The sequence below is a fragment of the Vidua chalybeata genome, chromosome 13, assembly GCF_026979565.1.
Source record: "Vidua chalybeata isolate OUT-0048 chromosome 13, bVidCha1 merged haplotype, whole genome shotgun sequence".
NCBI lineage: Eukaryota > Metazoa > Chordata > Aves > Passeriformes > Viduidae > Vidua > Vidua chalybeata.
In genome coordinates, this window is record NC_071542.1 from 7,443,128 (window position 1) to 7,460,998 (window position 17,871).

The 17,871-nt window shown below is 39.8% G+C and overlaps 1 protein-coding gene across 9 annotated transcripts in view; it reads left to right on the plus strand.

Moving 5' to 3' along the window:
* The first annotated feature begins 1,472 nt into the window (after positions 1 to 1,472).
* The window catches only part of ZNF280D (zinc finger protein 280D), a 50,502-nt gene continuing 34,103 nt past the window's right edge, over positions 1,473 to 17,871 (plus strand). For 3 of the 9 annotated variants that reach the window (XR_008433195.1, XR_008433196.1, XM_053954617.1), the window contains exons 1-5: positions 2,000 to 2,264; positions 6,252 to 6,403; positions 10,585 to 10,650; positions 10,763 to 11,133; positions 17,109 to 17,226. Coding sequence is in view for 7 of the 9 variants with exons in the window: in XM_053954617.1 (XP_053810592.1) it covers positions 2,236 to 2,264; positions 6,252 to 6,403; positions 10,585 to 10,650; positions 10,763 to 11,133; positions 17,109 to 17,226 (736 nt within the window). In the remaining 2 variants the exon portion in view is untranslated. Of the gene's footprint in view, positions 1,650 to 1,999; positions 2,265 to 4,944; positions 5,062 to 6,251; positions 6,404 to 10,584; positions 10,672 to 10,762; positions 11,134 to 17,108; positions 17,227 to 17,871 lie in introns of those variants that run through there. The other 6 variants (XM_053954614.1, XM_053954613.1, XM_053954612.1 and 3 more) reach the window with 6 other exon arrangements.

Here is a 17,871-nt window from a genome sequence, read left to right on the forward strand (position 1 = left end):
AGGAGAGCTCCGGCAAGAAGCCATGAACTGCCGACCCTTAGCACAACAAAGGGCTCGGGGACCAGCGGCCCGGCCAGGTGAGGGACACACACAGACGTGGCAGGAGCCAACAACCCCAGAGCTCCATACCCTTAGACTGAGGGTATAAAAACTCAGGGGTCCCTCCTGAGAGGTACCCTGCTCGAGCTGCTATTTTATGATTTAGTTACTATACCACGATTAAATTATTTTAAGAATCGGGACATCTGAGGCATTGCTATGTAAAACCTGTGGCTGAGCTGGTAAGGAAATCTGATCTGTGTCAATGTGGGAGGTGCAGCCGTGCAGGGGCTTTGGTCCCAGCTCAAGTGGTGCCAATGTGACAGCCAGAGTGGTTCCTAGGTAGTGGAGCACACAATCTTAGAATGGTCTGGGTTGGAAGCGATCTTAAAGATCATCTACTTCCAAACCTCCTGCTGGGAGCAGGGGACATGTAAAATGAGACCAAGTTGTAAAATGAGACCAAGATAAGACCATGCAACCTGGCTTTGAACATGTCCAGAGATGATGGGACAGCCACAATTTCCCTGGGCAATCCATTCCAGAGCTTCACCACCCTCACAGTAAATAATTTTTTCCTTAATATCCAATCCAAACCTACTCTCTTTCAATTTGAACCCATTTCCCCTCGCCCTGTCACTGCATGCTCCTGGTAAACAGTTTGCCTCATTGTTCCCGGAAGATCCCTTCACTTTCTGAAAGGTTGCAAATAGGTTACTACGAAAATCTTGTCTTTTCCAGGCTGAAGAATCCCAAAGCTCTAAAGCCTTTCCTCATAGGTCTCCGTACCTCTGATCAAGCTGGTGGCCTTCTCTGGACTTGCTCCAACAGGTCAGTGTCCTTCCTGTGCTGGGACCCCAGAAAGAGATGCAGTACTGGAGGTGGAGCCTCACCACAGCGGAGGGGCAGAATCCTCCCTCCCATGCTGCCCACGCTGCTTTGGATGTGGCCCAGGCCACGTTTCGCTTTCTGGGTTTTAAGTGAGCATTGACAGCTCATGTTAAGCCTTGAGTCCAACAGCACTTCCAAGTCCTTCTTGGCAGGGCTGCTCTCGATCTGTTCAGTCCCCAGCCTCTGTTAATACCGGCTGGTTTCCCTTACAGCATGGCAGTGACCGTGTGCCCTCAATAAAGCAGAGAGCAGGCAGCACAAGGCTGGGCTGGGGCTGCTGGGCATGAGGCCTGGCCCACGGCAGTAGTGCCTTACCGGGTCACGAGGCCCAAAACCAGCAGCAGTTCCTGCTAGCGGGACTGTGAGGCGCGGGACATGGCGGCGGTGCTATACCAGGCTGTGAGGCCCGACACATGGCGGCGGCGCCGTGCCGGGGTGTGAGGCCCAGCACATGGCGCCGGCCCCGCCCCGGCCCGGCCCCGCCCCGATCGCGGGCACCGCGATGTGTCCGACCCGCGGTTCCCGTCAGGCAGCGCGCGGGGCCGCGGCCGCCCCCGCCTCCCGCCCGCGTTCCCTCGGCGGCGGTGGCGGCGGCGCTGAGGTGGCGCCGCGCCCCGGTGAGGTGAGCGAGGCGCCTCAGCTCACGCTGCCCCATCCCCCGCCGGCCCGGGCGGCAGGGAGTGGCGGTCCCGCCGCGGCATCTACGGACGCGTAGCACGGTAAGGTCAGCCCGCTCCATGCCCCCGGCCCGCCCTGCCGCGCTCCCTGGGTGGCGGGAGCGGCGCTCGGCGGGGACGGACGCGGGGGGATTGTCGCCGGCGAGACCGGCGCCATCTTAGGTCGGAGCGTGGCCTGGCGTCCCCGAGCGGGGCCCCCGCGCTGTGAGGGCCCCCGCGAGCCGCCCGCGGGCCGCGCTGGCACCGGATGGTTCTGCCCTCGAGGGCGGCCCGGGCAGGGCTCGCTCCGCCCGTAGTTGGCCGCGTGGGGCCCTCCATGGGCCCCGGCAGTTAACAGCAGGAGCGGTGCTGGCGGCGCGGCTCGGCTCGGCTCGGCCTCCTCCCCGCCGGCCGCGGTTCTGCCGTGCGGGCCTCGCCCAAACCAGAGCCTCCAGCTCGAACCGAGTGCCGGCGGTCACCCGCGCGGGGGGCGGGACGCGGGGCGGTCAGGCTGGAGCGGCAGCTGTTCGGCTGCCCTCGGGACTCGGCTGCTCCCACGGCCTGGTACCACTGCGGCTCGGCGGCGTGAGCTGCTGGCGGGCTGGCACCGCCGATATTGCCCTTCCCTAGGCGGAGCTTGTGCCTTCTCATGGCACAGAGGGCAGCTCGGCCGCTGAGGTTTGTGTTTGAGGGAAGTGGGTTTATACTTTGTTTTTTTACAATTTTCAGGTGCAGTTTCAGCTTGATCATTGTTTCTTTGCTTCTAAACAAATGCAGCCCTCAATTAAAACCCATTTGTTTCCAGTCCTGGTGGAGCTGTGGATTGCACACCCTTCATCAACTAATGTGTTGCAAAGTTATGCGTCTGTATGGAACTTTATCTGAAAAATACATCATGTAGTCCATTTTATGATCTGTGTTGTAAATAAGATAAGCTCTCTGGGCATTTGAAATGTAGCTATTAAAGTGGGGGGAAAATTACTTGAGTAACAGCAGGAGGCGAGGCTGAGGTCACTTGGTCTGTGCAGCCTAGAGAAGAGGAGACTGAGGGGAGCCCTCATGAGGGGGAGGAGGAGGGACAGACACTGATCTCTGTGGTGACCAGTGACAGGACCCAAGGGAATGGTTTGAAGTTGTGCCGGGGGAGATTTAGGTTAGATACTGGAAAAAGATTCTTCACCCAGAAAGTGGTTGGGCACTGGAAGAGGCTCCTCAGTGAAGTGGTTACAGCACCAAGAAGAGTTTTGTCAGTGCTCACAGGCATATGGTAGGATTGTTAGGGATGTCATGTGCAGGACTAAGAGTTGGACACGGTGATCTTTGTGGGACCTTTCCAACTCGGAATATTCTGTGATTCTTTTATGAAAAGGTGACAAGGCTAGTCTGAAAAATTTCTGGTTCGTGTAAATGTCCTCACTCTTTAAGCTCACTACCAATTTCATTTTAGTTATTTGATTTTAAGCCAGTCCAAGGAAGTTTTGAGAATTGGAAGGCTCACTTGAGCTTAATAGTGGAACAGACAAGTTCCCATTTGAAGATAACTGGATTTTCAATAATTCTTAAGTCTTACTGTGGCTGCATCTACTGTGATTTTCTATAGCGCCGATTTCTGTCCATCCTTATGGTGCTCTTCTACAGATCATTCTGCTGTTTTCACTACAGCTATTACACTCTTGATACATTTACTTAGTGTATCATTTTTTGTTCTTTCTATGCAAGTGCTTTTAAATCCTAACTTTAAAAAAAGAGGTTATAAATACAACTGGCTTTTAATAAAGTTAGGTATTTTTAAACCTAACTGCCATTATAAAGATGACTAAAATAGTGCTTTTAAAACAGTTCTTTCATCAGAAGCTTATTGCTGTTTACGGCCACAAGCTCTCATTTGCAGGTTGTTGATTATTTGTACCTGCCTACTGACTTCCATGGTTGTGCTCAATTTTAGATGGGCAGTTGCTTTTTAAAGCAATATCTTAATATAGTCTATAATGTTATTTTTAAAGTGTTTTAAAGAACTTGTTCACGATTTTGATGCTTTACCTTACAATACTGGTTTCAACACTTTCTTTGAGTCTATGCGTACGGCATGGCATTGGATTTTGGACCTCTCAGTTCCATGGACTGCCTTTAAGGAAATGTGTGTATAAACATGAATATATGCTTATGCACATTAAAAAATGAGGAAGACCGAGTCTATTGTTAGTAGGTTTACTTTTCTTACACTGGTGTCTACACCACCACTGGGAAATATTTGAGCAGAGTGGGGGAAGGATTCACTGTTGGTTTTGTCTTTGAGAGCACTGCTAGCGGGATTTCTAGAATACATCTTGTGTGTTAATGTAGTTAAAGAAGCTAAAAATTTGGAAGGTATTTGTACTCTAAAAATGGATGTAGATGTTTCCTTTGGCAATGGAGACTACTTGCAGGAGCTGTTCCTGTGCATTTCCTCTAATCCAGTCAACTACCCCTTACTGCAGTTTTGATTGTTCAGGTTACAAATTTTTGACCTCTTAGGTGTGCTGTTAAAACTGTTACTAGGTCAGGTTATTTTTAACCTGCCCTGCTTCACACCATAGTTCTGTGCAAAGTTGGGCTGGCACAACTGAGGATGCAGTGCAGGAACAGGGCAGGAACTCATTAGGCCAGCTTTCTTCTCAGGAAAAAAAAAGTCATTGAAAGCTTGGCCTCAAATTATGGCATTGTAATAAAAAAAAAAAAGTTAAAAGATGTAAAATGAATCGCGATACTTGCCTTTTAAAAGATGCTTTAAATTTTTAGTCACCTTTAAGAGTATCTTAATGTGTACATCATGATGCACAAAATGAAATATCCATAAGAGGTATCACTGGTTGGTGTCACTTTCTAAAAGCCCATGGCTATGTTATCAAATTTCTTTTAACTGTATTTAAGAAGAAAATCAGCTGTGTTATAGTGTAGGTGAGGTTATCACATGTATCTTGTTAGGATTCTGCTGACATATCATTGCTTGTGCCTATTTTGTGTTTTCAGTATAACTTGCATTGCATCCTCTGAGCACGTTTTAAAATTTATTCCTTTTTTCCCCTGAGGTCAAGTAAAACTCAATTCCTAAAAACACTGCTCATTTATGTTGTCTGTTCTATAAAAGAAGTCTCTGAAATAGTAATTTATTTTGCTTAAAGCCTCTGTGTTACTAAAAAGAAAAGTGTTCTAAAGAATGTCCTACAGAGAAGAAAAAGTTATAGAATTAGGCTTGATTCTCTTTCCAAGACCTGGCATGTGGCCCGTGTCATCTCTGTCAAGTGGAAATTCACTTCAGAATCTACCTCTTTCCCCCATACAATAATTTAGTTTAGTGTCCTGTTCTCTTCTTTCCTAGCACCATGTCTGACTTCAGCACCCGAAGCTGGTGAGGAAGCAAAGGAGGAGTTCAGCTTTGTGTAGTGAGTCTAGTGCTGGCCAGACACATAATACCCAGCATCAACAGAACAGGCAGGTGGGGATGCAAGCATCATCAAGTCACCCTAGAGCATTTTGCTCCTTTATTTCATCTCAAATCTTAACATGTGGTAACACCAGCAGCCCCATTCTCATACAAGTAGAGGATGATGGTCTGCTCCCCTGTGATAAGCTGTTACAGACTAATTATTTCTGCAGTCTTATTAGATTATTGGTACTCCATGTAAAGAAATAGCAAAATTTCTTATTTGTTTCGTTGTTCAGAGATACAGTCAAGGTTATGTAAAAGAATGTTAAAAGAAGAAAACTTTATCGGCCATCTCTGTTTATTTAAAAATCAAAATCAATTGTGATAAGACATGCCGATGTAAATTTGGTTAATTCGAAAAGGTACATATTTTTCATGACTAGTTTTGTACATGACTTCTTTTAATGCAAGAAAACATCTATAGGCATGAGGGACTCCATCTAATGAGATCTATGCAAATTTTTTTTCATGTCTTAATTGCTAATGGAAAGAGTATGCAATGCATTGTAGGTATGGCTTGGGGATTTTGCTGTTGCGAAGTTCTTTTGTTTGGAGTGTTTTTTGTGGGTGGTTTGCTTGTTCTTGTTAATGTTGTTTTGTGGGTTTTTGGGAATTTTGTGTAGGTTTTGTTGGGGTTTAAAGAAAACCTTCCTTCCTTAAAGAAAACCTTCCTTATGGGAAGCCCTGTCAAAATCTTAGAAAAATTGGGAGGCTGTGGGTTTGGGTGGGGTTTTGTTTTGTGTGTGTTGGGTTTTTTAAGATGCAAAGAGAAGAAAGCTGTAATCGGTGTTTCACTAACTCAGTTATGTGCTTTGTAGAAGGCCTTCACTTGTGAATCACTTACCTGGAATAGGAGTATTTTTTGAAAGACACCTTTCACTGTGGTGTCAGAGGCTTCCTCTGATAGTTACTGGTGTTTTACGCAAAAATTGCTTAAATTCTGTGTAGGATATCTTTGGTCTTTTCTCTTTAATAGCAAAGATGAGCATCCAGGTAATAGTGAGAATGGTGACGCAGCATCAATCTTTGAAGATCTCCTATGTCAGGTCATGTTCAATCTGTAAAGAACATGGAGGGAGGGAGACCATTCTATGGGAATTATTGACAACTGCAGTATTCCTTATTGAACAGTGAAATATTTCATGAAAGTACTGAGTGTTTTGGTATATGTGTTTTTTGTTTTTTTTTTTACTGTCTAGTCTCAAGATGGCAGAATTATTTATGGAATGTGAAGAAGAGGAGCTAGAACCCTGGCAAAAGAGAGTGAGAGAAGTGGAAGAGGATGATGGGGATGATGATGATGAGCCAATCTTTGTTGGGGAAATCACCAGCTCAAAGCCAGCTACTACATGTAAGGCAACACTTTTCCATAATTTAAAACAGATCTTTCGAGGTATAGAAAGTTAAACTTAGTTTGGAAGTATAGAATTCTTAATAGTACAACTTAAGACATTCCCACACCTTAAAGCTATACGTCTCTGTCTTACTGAAAATCAGAATTCTTAAGAAATTCTGTCTTAAATCCCAGGTTTACACAGCTTTTGTTACTTCTAACCTTAAATCTCTGAGGTCAAAATAAGGACATTTGAAGGTTTTAGCATTAGCGACATGTTGTAGATGTCAGCAAACCCAATGGAAACAATGATGATGTCGAACTCCGGAAGGGTGAATGATTTCTTTATTATAATTATGCTATAATATATCAATATACTATATAAAAGGGGATACTAAAAACTACATGCTACTTTCTCTGACTATCATATCTAACTAACTTGCAACTCGTGACCCTCTCGCAAGAGTCCAGACACAAGTGGATCTGATTGGCCATCAGGGCCAAACAATCCACCGTGATCCAACCAAACATTTGCTCTAGGTAAACAATTCTCCAAACACATTCCACAAGAGAAAAACAAGGAGCAGAAATAGAAATTGTTTTCTCTTTCATTTCTCTCTGTGCACCTTGATGAAAAATCCTGAGAAGAGAGAGAAATGTGCTTGCCACAGCAACAGAGTTTAAAAGCCACTATATACAATGCTGAAATCATGCATGCAATTGCTTACAGTATAGTTAAAATTTAGTTCTATATTCGGGAGTGTCTCCCTCCTAAAAGAATGTGCATGAATTTAAGTCTTCCTGTTACACTCCTTTTTTTTTTTTTTTCCTCCACTCCTCATTTCATATGTTGGTGAACATCATTCTGACAAAACCAAGGTAACTGTCTTCAGTGTCTATAATAAAAGTACAGTCTGGAAAGTGAACTAATATGAAAATACTGAAAGCCTGTCTGTGAAGTACAAGATTTTTATTGATAAATTTACCCATCCTTTGTGAAATAGAGTTTTTTCATCAAGTTCCTTAGTTTTCTCCTAAATGCAGAGAATGCAGGGAGTGAGGTTAGGTGGTTGTGATGACAGGAGATGTGTCAGGATTCCATGTTTGTCCTATGCTTGGGCTTTGGCAGGTAAGTAAAGAAGATAATTTTTTTCTTGTTATTTTAATTAACTTTAGTAATGAAACTTTTTTTTGTGTATCTGTCTTGTAGTCAATTTTTTTAAGAGCTGTGACCTAAGGTCTCCCTAGCAGTCACATACCAAAGACTTTGCCTGGTGAGGTTTACTCCTCACAGTTTCTGCCTTATCTCTGCTAATGCTTGTATCCAAGATTTCCATAGTAGTTTCTGGAGGTGTATAATTTGCAGTAAAGGATGTCAAGACAAAATGTTACACGAGGTTGTTTGTCACACTCTACTGCGTGGATTTCAGAGCTGTTATTAGCTGTTCAGTCATTTTAGTTCACAGTACTTTCATCTTGCTTCTATTACTTTTTTGCTTACTAGGATAGCAAGTTTAAGGTTTCTTACACAAGGTTAAAAAAGTGAAAAAAATGATTTTAATTATGAGAAGAATACAGAATCTGATATTTAAGTACTCTCACCAGAAAATATTTTTTTTAAGAGTGAATATTTTAAAAATACTCTGGATACTTTGAAAAATTTGAAGAATATTTTAAAATTATTCTTATGTTTTCTGCAGTTACAAACATATAGAATGTTTGAAAAATACCCTGTTTTCTGGAAGGTCCAGAGACCTCTGGATTGCTGTTGATCATTGGCAGTAGGTCATGGCATACAACAACTATGAAGGCACTAGCATGTGTTGGAACAATAAACATGCCAAGTTTGATTGCAGTTGTTTTAGCCTCGAAGTTTTTTTGTAGTGCAAGAATAGAAACAATTCAGGTGAAAACTATAATTTTGGTATGATTCTGTGAACTTCAAGAACTTTGGTAAAAGATGGAGACTTAAAAGTTTGCTTCTTATTCTAGTGCTGTCCATACTTGGTCCTGACACAAGTAAAATCACTTATGGTATAACTTGTTACTTTATCTTTTTTCCTTCCCTTTCCTCAACTTTTCTCTTTTTAATCTTCTACTTCACTATCAAAAACAGCTATGGAAGAATGACTTCAGTTCTTCTCTGGCTTGTAAGTAGTACTACCTGGCACTAGTCAGGCTTCAGTTTGTTATTGGTGATAGGCAAGATACCGTGAGCTCAGCTTTGCTTATCACTGTTTAGTTTGCACCTGATCAGATGAAAAATTGATGACAAATAGAAACTCACATATAGGGCTTAATTTTTCTGAAAGGTGTGGTTTCTACAACGCATTGCATTTTCTTAGCCTTTTGCTGACAGTACAGTTAATAGTTTTTGTACAGACTGTGTGAAAAACTTGAAGGAAATAGTAAAAACCCCAACTTTGGCCTGCTGTCAGAGAGCCGTATAGTATGAAGTGTCCCTTCTGATCTACTGGAGGATTGTTTTGGCTGAGATGAAAAGTAATTCACACTTTGTTCCCTTTACCTTTTTCTGCAACTGCTCATTTTTCCTGCAGTTACCGCTTGTTGTTCTTGCTTCCTGTTTCATAATGATATAAACCTGTAATTTGTTACTGTTTTAAAATGTTACTCTGCATGTCAGCATGCTTGTGCTTCAGTGCTGTTTTACCTAAATGGGACAAGTAACACTTTGATGGAAGAGGGGAAAGTGCACATCAAGTCTGTGATGAATCAGTTGAGTCATGTAAATGTAGTTTATAATTTCAATTAACTGGCTTTCTGAAATGTTCTTTTTAAAAGCAATAAAATCTATCTTTGTAATTCAGAATGTGTGCACATGAGTTGTCTTAACTATGCTTTGTAAGTCATAACTTCTATAAAAGTTTTTCTTTTGTAGATAGATGATGCTTTAGTTTAATTTCACTCTGGAATTCATGTATGAGGTATAGATTTGTTTACATTCACAAAATGTATGTATTCAGCTAAATACAAAAAAAAATTAATCCTGGTTTGTAGTTACTGTTATGTTAAAGTAAAAATAGTATTACTATTACAGGACCAAATTTTGTCATATCTTAAAAAAATGCAAACCTGTTTGAATATGTTGGTTGCAGTTGCTTTTTTATTAGTATGATCTAAATGCAGGTGGCAGGTTGAAAGCTGTAGTGTTCTGAGCTCTACTGGTATTAGATATCTTTATCAACTGGTGAAGTATATACTAATGAGCCACTGTTGGTGGAAATAACCTTAAGGTTGTTAACACAACGTGTAGATACTCTGAGAGCTATTGTTTGAGAACCTGATGTCATTTGACCCTGGTTTGAGAAGTTACTTCAAGCCTTGCGGGTTAGATATTAGAGAATCAATCTAATTTTGTATGCATATTTTCACAGGTCAGAGCAAGCAACTTGTCAGCAGCACTAATGGAACTGAGAATCTGGGAGTAGAAGAGTATTTTGATTTGATGAATATTTTTGTAACTTTCTGAAATTGTCAGAAATCCCAGAGTAAGACATAAAAGGTCGGGGAATAAGAGTGGCATTAGTTAGGGAGTAAATGTAATTTATGAAATTGCATGTGCTTCTGCTGAGCTAGTACTCTGGATACAGACTACCGTGTAGGATATGTAAGAAAATCAGTGCTCTTGTAATGCAATTCTAATACAACCCCTTTGGCTGCTGATCTGTTGATTTTCCTTTCACATTGGAGAACGGATATCATGAAGTCTAAAATCCAGTTTGTAAGTGCTGTATTTTGCTAATACAGAAGCGAATGATATCATTACTTGTTTAGAGAAAATGCTTCCTTTAATGTAGAGCAGTTCTAGTATTTGGAAACATTATATATATGTGAGAAAGAGATGTAAATGAATGCACTATAATCAGCAAATTGAAATGCTAATGCCATGTCCTTTTTTTGTTGTTGTTTGTATTCTTCCTGTGTGTTAACCTGTGTCCAAGAGAATAAACTTTGTGATTCTTAAGTGAACTACCTTAACCAAAGAGGAGTGGAAGAACATATCCTAATTTGTACAAATGACACTTGGTTTTGCCAGGTTTTTGTTTTAGAAATAACATTTTAATTTATAAGCCATATCCTAATTGGCATAATTAGTGTATATAAATGCAGCTTTTAAATTTCAAAAGCAATGAAGCTATTAATTTATTTGCAATTAAGATAAATGTAACTTTTGACAGATATATTGAACAGAGTCAACCTCAGCTCACCACGAAGGGGGATACAGAATGGTGCACCCAGTAGAGGTACTTTATTGTCCTAATATGGTAATTACCAAAAAAAAAAAAAATCCACAACACTTCTGAAACATTTGACTGCAAAATTACATAAAGATAACTTTGGAATCCTTTGCAACAGGTACAATCACTACATTCAAGTCTGAGAGTCAGCATTACGTGACGCCTGCCTCCAGCCCCGGTGCCATGCCTGCCCCGTCAGTCTTTCAGACTGTGCCCAGACCTGCGAGCAGCTCGGTGGCAGTTCAGCCGTTGGCTGTAGCAGTGAATGTTTCAGGAACTTCACAAACACTGCAGAGACCAATTGCTGGATGTTTGTCGACGCAGCAGGTGCTTGGGTCAAGTTCTGGAATAGCACAGCCTGTTAGCAGACCTGTAACCATTCCAGTGACAACACAGCCAGTATCAAGAAATATCACAGTTCCTGTAGTGGCTCAACCTGTATCCAGGCCAGAGACTCCTGCAACAGCACAGCCTGTAATACTCAATCAGGTAAATCGTTATTCATTTAAAACATAAAAGGTGTGATTACTTTTGAATAAATTAATGAAGAACATACTGACTCAGTCTAGTGCTTTAAAGATCTGGACTAGATTATAAACTAGCATTATGTAAGCTGTAAACATTCTAGGACCAAAACCTTGCACTGGTAAATTAAAATACATATTTGGAGATAGTGATTTGGAAGATGCAAATATGATGGCTTTAGTAAGAGCAAAATGGCATTAAGTGAAAATCCTAGACACTAGAGAAATTAGTACTGTTTAGATTCTTTATATTCCATGGAGAAATGTTGCAAATTCATTCTCTAAATTTTGCAGATTTCTGTGCTCAGAGATTAATCTTCTGCGTTGATAACTTAATTTCATTTTTAAATAGCTTGCATTTATTGTGCAAGGCAACTTTGTGGGGTTTCCACATGGTTTTGCAGTGCCTTGCCTTGGGATTTTTGATTCGTAAGAGAATGCTGTAGTAGTAGTTCCTTAGGTTTTGCTTTTTCATTCATGTGGCACATGAATGAAAGCATTGTGAAACAGTAGTATGGTATGAAGTTTAAGCAACCAAAAGTTGAACGATGGCAGGTGAGGCAGTTTGACAACATACTTGTTTTGCTTGAAAAGCCTAAGGGAATTGTGCACATAGGTATGTGTCATAGATCTTCCTGGGTTGCCACAGAACCCCAAAATGTTGCCATGAGGGAGTTGAGTTAGATGCTGGTTTGTTGCCTTATCTGTTGGACATATGTGAGAGAGAAAGAATGAGGATTAAAATTCCATATTTGTATGAGGCAAACTATGATGCAGTACCTTCATTGAAAATAATTTACGCTGAAACTGTTCAGACCATGTACCTATAATATTAGCTACTATTGTCAGGTCAAAATGAAGCTTGACAGTATGCACCATCTCCATTGTCCATGCAAATACACATACCTGAGGTTGTTTCAGTTGTTAGTCTTTTGGTGTAAATAAAAATCATGCAGCCTAATGGATTCTGCATTTGCTGAGCAGGGCAAGCAGTCTGAATTAACAGTTAATTAGGCCATTAAAACATGAGGATTGGAATTGGGTGTTCTTAAGACTTGTGGCTAAATAATTGCTGATGAGAGGCTGCATTTTAAGAAAAACAGAACTAAAACAAAGCAATCTAATCATTGCCTATCAACTGGCTAGCTGAATCTTTGGCAAATTCAGCAGGAAAAATACTTGTACTTCCAATTTTGAGTCTTCAGCAACTGATTGATAGTTTGCAGAGAGAAATTGTGGGTGTGTCTGGTGAAGCGGGTCAGCTAAATAAGTCTGTCACTAAGAGGCCTAAGAAATTATAGAATTAAAAGTCCAGATATCAGTAGGATATCCAGGTTGCTTCTTTAGTCATCTTTATTAAGCAGGACAGATTAGTACAGAAAGGTTTGGAACTTTACATGATGTACACACATATTACGAGTCTGAAGTTTTTTATAAGTTTGCTGATGACATAGTATGCATTATTAAATCCTCTAAAGGTGTGCTAGTATGTCCTGCAGAATCTTTTCTGCAGAAGAAAGCCCTCTCCTTTACTTCCCTCAACACACATGCTCATGTTTTTGTTCCAGACAAAGCTGGTAGGGGTTTCTACAGTGTTTTTATGACAGAATCCCAGAGTAAACAGAGCTAGGAAAGCTGAACTTTTCCACGGAGTATATGTAGGCTGGATGTAGCTCATCAAGACAGTGATTTCCTTTAAAGAAAGCCTGCAGAGTGTACATCTTTTTGTGGGACTCCTTTCTCATTCATAGAATTTATGTTACAGATGAGGCTTTAGTTAAGTATTCATAGGGCTACTTTGTCAAAATCTGCAGGTTGTTTTTCCATGACAGAGTAGAGAAACAGCCGTTTGAAGAAGTTGCAGCCATAGGACATGGAAGAAGTTCTCTAACCATGTATTAATCAGTTCTGTCTATTCCAGGTTAGACTGACATGCTTTAGAAAGTAATGCATCCTGATCTGGGATATCCCCTGCAGATTCTGTGGTCTCTTAAAGCTTCTGCTGTTTGTTGAAGTTGTGGTCTTACACACTTTCTTTACAGTGTTAACATTTTGATCATGGTTTTCATAAACCCTTAATTTTTTTGAGGTGTCTTAAATGTAGCATCCTGTTCTTTGGATGTTAAAAAATTCTTGAGTACCTTGAAGAAGAGTTCTTTGTTTCCATTTTTTTTCCTTCTTAAAAAATGGTGAATCTTCCATCTCTTCAGCTTAACTTCTAGATTGAGAACTGTATTTTCAGTTTCAGCATTATCTGGATTTTTTTTTTGTTTATATTGTTATTACCACTTGATGGTGTTACACTTTTTATACAGGAAGAAACTTGTCTGTGCCTTTTTTTTTAGAGAGGTACTATAATTTAGTGTCTTGGGCAAAGTTTTGTGATTTTTAATCACTCCTGCCACATGATGTCATTTGCTGTTCGTAGCGTTATATTTATACTTACCTATATTTTAGCTCATATCTTTAGTTTGAATTTTATTCCTTCAAGAGCTCCTTAGGGTTTTTTGATTCCTCAGCTGCTCCCCCATCTAGTGTTTATTTCACTGGGGGCTGCTGTTTTATAGTGATGATTTTCTGCCTTGGACTTTCTGTGACATTTTTGTTCACGCATGTTCTGTTTCTTCCCAACTTGATTCTTTCTAAGTGACAAAAGCTTCAAATAAGTTTTTCTGCGAAGTGTTTAACAAATGGATCTTCAGCTTCCAGGTGTTGAAAGTTACCTTTGGAAATACCATGTTGAGAAGATCACTGTGATGTATAACTAGACACTCATAGGACCCCTTTTTAGCTGAACATCTTTCAGAGTGCTTTTGCATTCAAAATGCAGTGCAATATTTTTTAATCTCAGGATACCAAAAGATTTTTTTTTCTGTGGGAACTGGCTGCTTTTGATTGCCAACTGGGTTGAAACACATATCTCCTCAATTTCTCAACAGGTCCATAATTTGCCTCTTGTCAGTGTTTGGTATTCCAGTTTGATCATTGAAATACCCCTTTCTAATCACAAGCTTGATTCTCTGACTTCCTAAGTAAGTCAGTCTGGTTTTTGTGTTGTTACTGTATTACATGCTGTGTACTACTAACTGCTGTGCAGTTCCAGAAGTTCAGAGTTGATTTTTATTTCAGTCATACAGTTTGCAGCAATTTTAATTCAGTCAGAGCTACTGTTGTATTTCATAGCATAGGACTATCCTCTTTGAGAAAAATTTGTCCGTAGCAGTGATGATGTTCTGTGATTCAGTGCTCTGAATGCTCTCCACTAAGCCACAGCCAATGCTGTCTTTCCCTTACTTACTAGGCACTTTTCTCAGTCCGTGTGACTCAGGTACTGGTTGTTCCTAGGTCATTTTGAGAGAACAAAGGTCCAGTATTACCACTGTAATTTTTCAGGGTGGGTTTGTTTACCAATTGCCATATAGGCTTCCACAGTTGAAAATCTAGGATGCAGACTATGAACCCAATATTGTCACTAGTAGTAATGAGAAATAGTAGTAGTATTTAGTAGTAGTAGTCACCATTACTAAAATAGTGGTATAATACTTCTCTTCACTTGAGCCCTAGGAAATTAACTTACAAAGATGTAGCATTTTGCCTTTCTGCATGTGAGAGCACCTATACATGTTAGTTAATTTTTTTTTTTTTTGGTGGGTTTTGTGTTTTTTTGTTTTTTTATTTCATCAATGTGGTAAAGCTGTTTTGTTTTTTTTAAACATTTTGTTTTCTGAAGCATTGGACAACACTGGAGGATTTCTATGTGAAATGACAGAGCAAAATTATGTTAAAATAATACAAGGACTTTTTGAAAATTAAGCAATGAAATTTTCAGTGTGTCTGTTTTTGTTTTTTTACTTGCTGGATATGTTTAGTATATACTGAGGAGATGTATCCATGCCATCAAAATACCCAAACTGTGGTCTTGTTGAAAATTAAAATATTAGCAGGACACAAAAGCAAAGAATCTACAGACTAGTAAGAAATGCAGTGTTTGTATGTAGCTGTTGTATTGGTCACATTTCAAATGTAAATGGTCTGCAGAGGGCTCTGCACACAGAGCCTGACAGGTTTATCCCCTGAGCATTAGTTGTGCTTGAGATGTGGCCTGCAGACTGAGGTGCTTTGCTATCCTTTCACTGGCTCTTCTGAAACTGTTGTGACTTCAGTAACACCTGCTCTATTGTGACTGCAGCTCATGTAGCTGTTACTCATAGCAAATACAGCACAGAAATTCAGTAACTATTTCCAAGCTACTCCTGAACATCTAGCTTTAATTTGGTTAGAGTGGATTAGGTGACTCCCCAGAAGAAAGAGTGGCTCTTTATTAAGGTCCTGAAGGGTCTTCATTTAAGGAGATGTACAATAAAAAGGCAGGATGGGGAGCAGCATCTTCCTTTTTGTTCTGGTATTTAGGAGTCCTAAACCAGATTATCATACCTGTTTAGGTACTTGTACTCCTTTAGATCTCTTTCCATTAAGTTTGGTGTATATGGTGGTAGTTAAAGATGTGGTAACTTGCTCAGGGATGTTTTCAAATAAGTAGCACAATTGTGAATGGGAAACAGTTTATGAGCTTGATTTCCCCCCCCCCAGCAAAACGTATTTTGGCCTTTGTCTCAAGGATTCACTGATGACAAGGTCTCTGTATGTGTATTGGATGGTTTTTAAAATTTGTTGTTTTTTTTTTTTTTTAGGAAGATAGCCCTACTTTTGTAAATTTTTTTTTTTTTTTTTTTTTTTTTTTTTTTTGCAATACAGCTTGATGAAGTGTAACCATTTGAATTATTTCGGAGTTGAAATTGCCAGTACTTTTCCATTTCTACCTTACTGTTAAAATTAAACCTAACTGTATTACATTTTTTCTTAACTACTTACTGCTATTCCTGAAAATATTTCATGTTTCAGATTGTGCTAGGATGAATGGCCTATTAAAATGTGGCCAGTATTGATGAATCTTGAAGGTTCCTCCTACCTCACCCTCTTAACTTCGAATATTTGTAAGAAGAACTAAATTTCATGTTTCTTTTTCCTCCAAATGGTACCTGTTATAGTAACTGTGGAACTGTTACTACTGTTATAGATCAGTGGAACTCTTTTGTTTTAACAGTTTTCAGTGCTGGAGACAAGAAATGTGGACTATTTAGTTTTTTAGGTTATATGTACTAAAGGGCAGACCTTTTAAACTGAAGGGTGAAAGAATACCTGTACTTGGAGATGCACAAAATTTAATTTAACAAGGTGCTGGGAAACATGAACCAGGTTAGCTGGACTTTGAAAAGAGGGTTTGATTATATTATTTTCAGAAGATCTTCTGAAGTTACTCTACATAAAAGAAAAAAAACCCTTGATGACGTCAGGAATTAGTGCCCTTCCTAGTCAAGATGCTATAGATACCCCTTACTCCATTAAAGCTTGAGCACTTAGTAGAATTTGATCTTAATACCATCTTGCTTTGAGAAGCTTCTACTTGCTTCAAGTTCGTGCTACTTTTGAGTTCTGGTTTTTGATCTTTTGAAATGTAGCAAGATGTTATGCAGGAGTAACAGGCAAATGTCTGAGTTTAGGTTGAAGGAAGAAAGTATTTGGTTTTTTTTAAAAACAATCAAGTATAATTTGAAACATCATCAGACTTTCTGGAACAAAAGCAATTGCTTTACAATTAGCAATTCAAACAGATTAGTGATGTTTCATTAAATGGTCTTTCCCAGGTCTTACAATTATTTTTAGTATTCTGAATACACACCTATAAAAACTAAAAAGCACTGATGAGAATTGCAACTTTATTAAAATGTCAAAAGAAACTATTTTGGGGAGATTGTAATGAACGTGATTTTCTTCTGAGTACTTTTAAGAAATAATTTGTTTTTAAACCCTTTGAAGCCTGCAAGTAAAAAAAAATATTAAACTTCAAATTTCTTTTCCCTCTTGAAAATATCTTATTAGGATTATATTATGGATTCTCCACCAGATGCACCAGATAATACATCTGGTATACTGTTTGGTGTGAGACAGAACTCGGGAGTTCCACAGTACCAGACTGGGCCAGCAGTGAATGTAACAGGTGGGTATAACTATAGTAGTTGATAAAAGAAACAGCCAACCTAATGTCATTTAACTCTAGTTCAGATCTATAGGTTATAACTTCAAATAGGATTTCTAGAATATAGTATAGCTACTTTTCTCTCCCCCCTGTACATAACACTGTATAATGTTTAATGAAATAACCTTTGGGGTCTTGTGTTGTCAGACTTTGCTTTTCAATGCATTAGACTGACTATGAAATCAACTGATGTCTTCTTGTAATGCTCATTTAGATGGGAAAAAGCAGTGCCAGATCCAGTGTATCTTTATTGACAGGTAAAGGTTTGTTTTCAGTATACTCATCACTCTTTGGCCCATGGGAATAGGAGAAGACTGTTAGCAAAAGAGGGGCTGTGAACAGTACCTGAAGAACTGAGTCTGCTGGACAGATTCTCTGTAATGATGATCTTGGTTTTCTGGCTGCTATATGCGGGAGTTGGAGTAGATGGGATCAAAATGATCATTCCTGAAAAGGAGGGGAAGGGAGAGTGTATGTAATTTGACAACAAAACCCTTTTGTTTCAACTAGCTTTTCAGCAGTAAATATTTAATTTAATCTATTTAAAAAGAAGCCAAAAGGCACCTTTTTGTGAGTGTGTCACCGTAGATGAAGTAGATTTGAAGC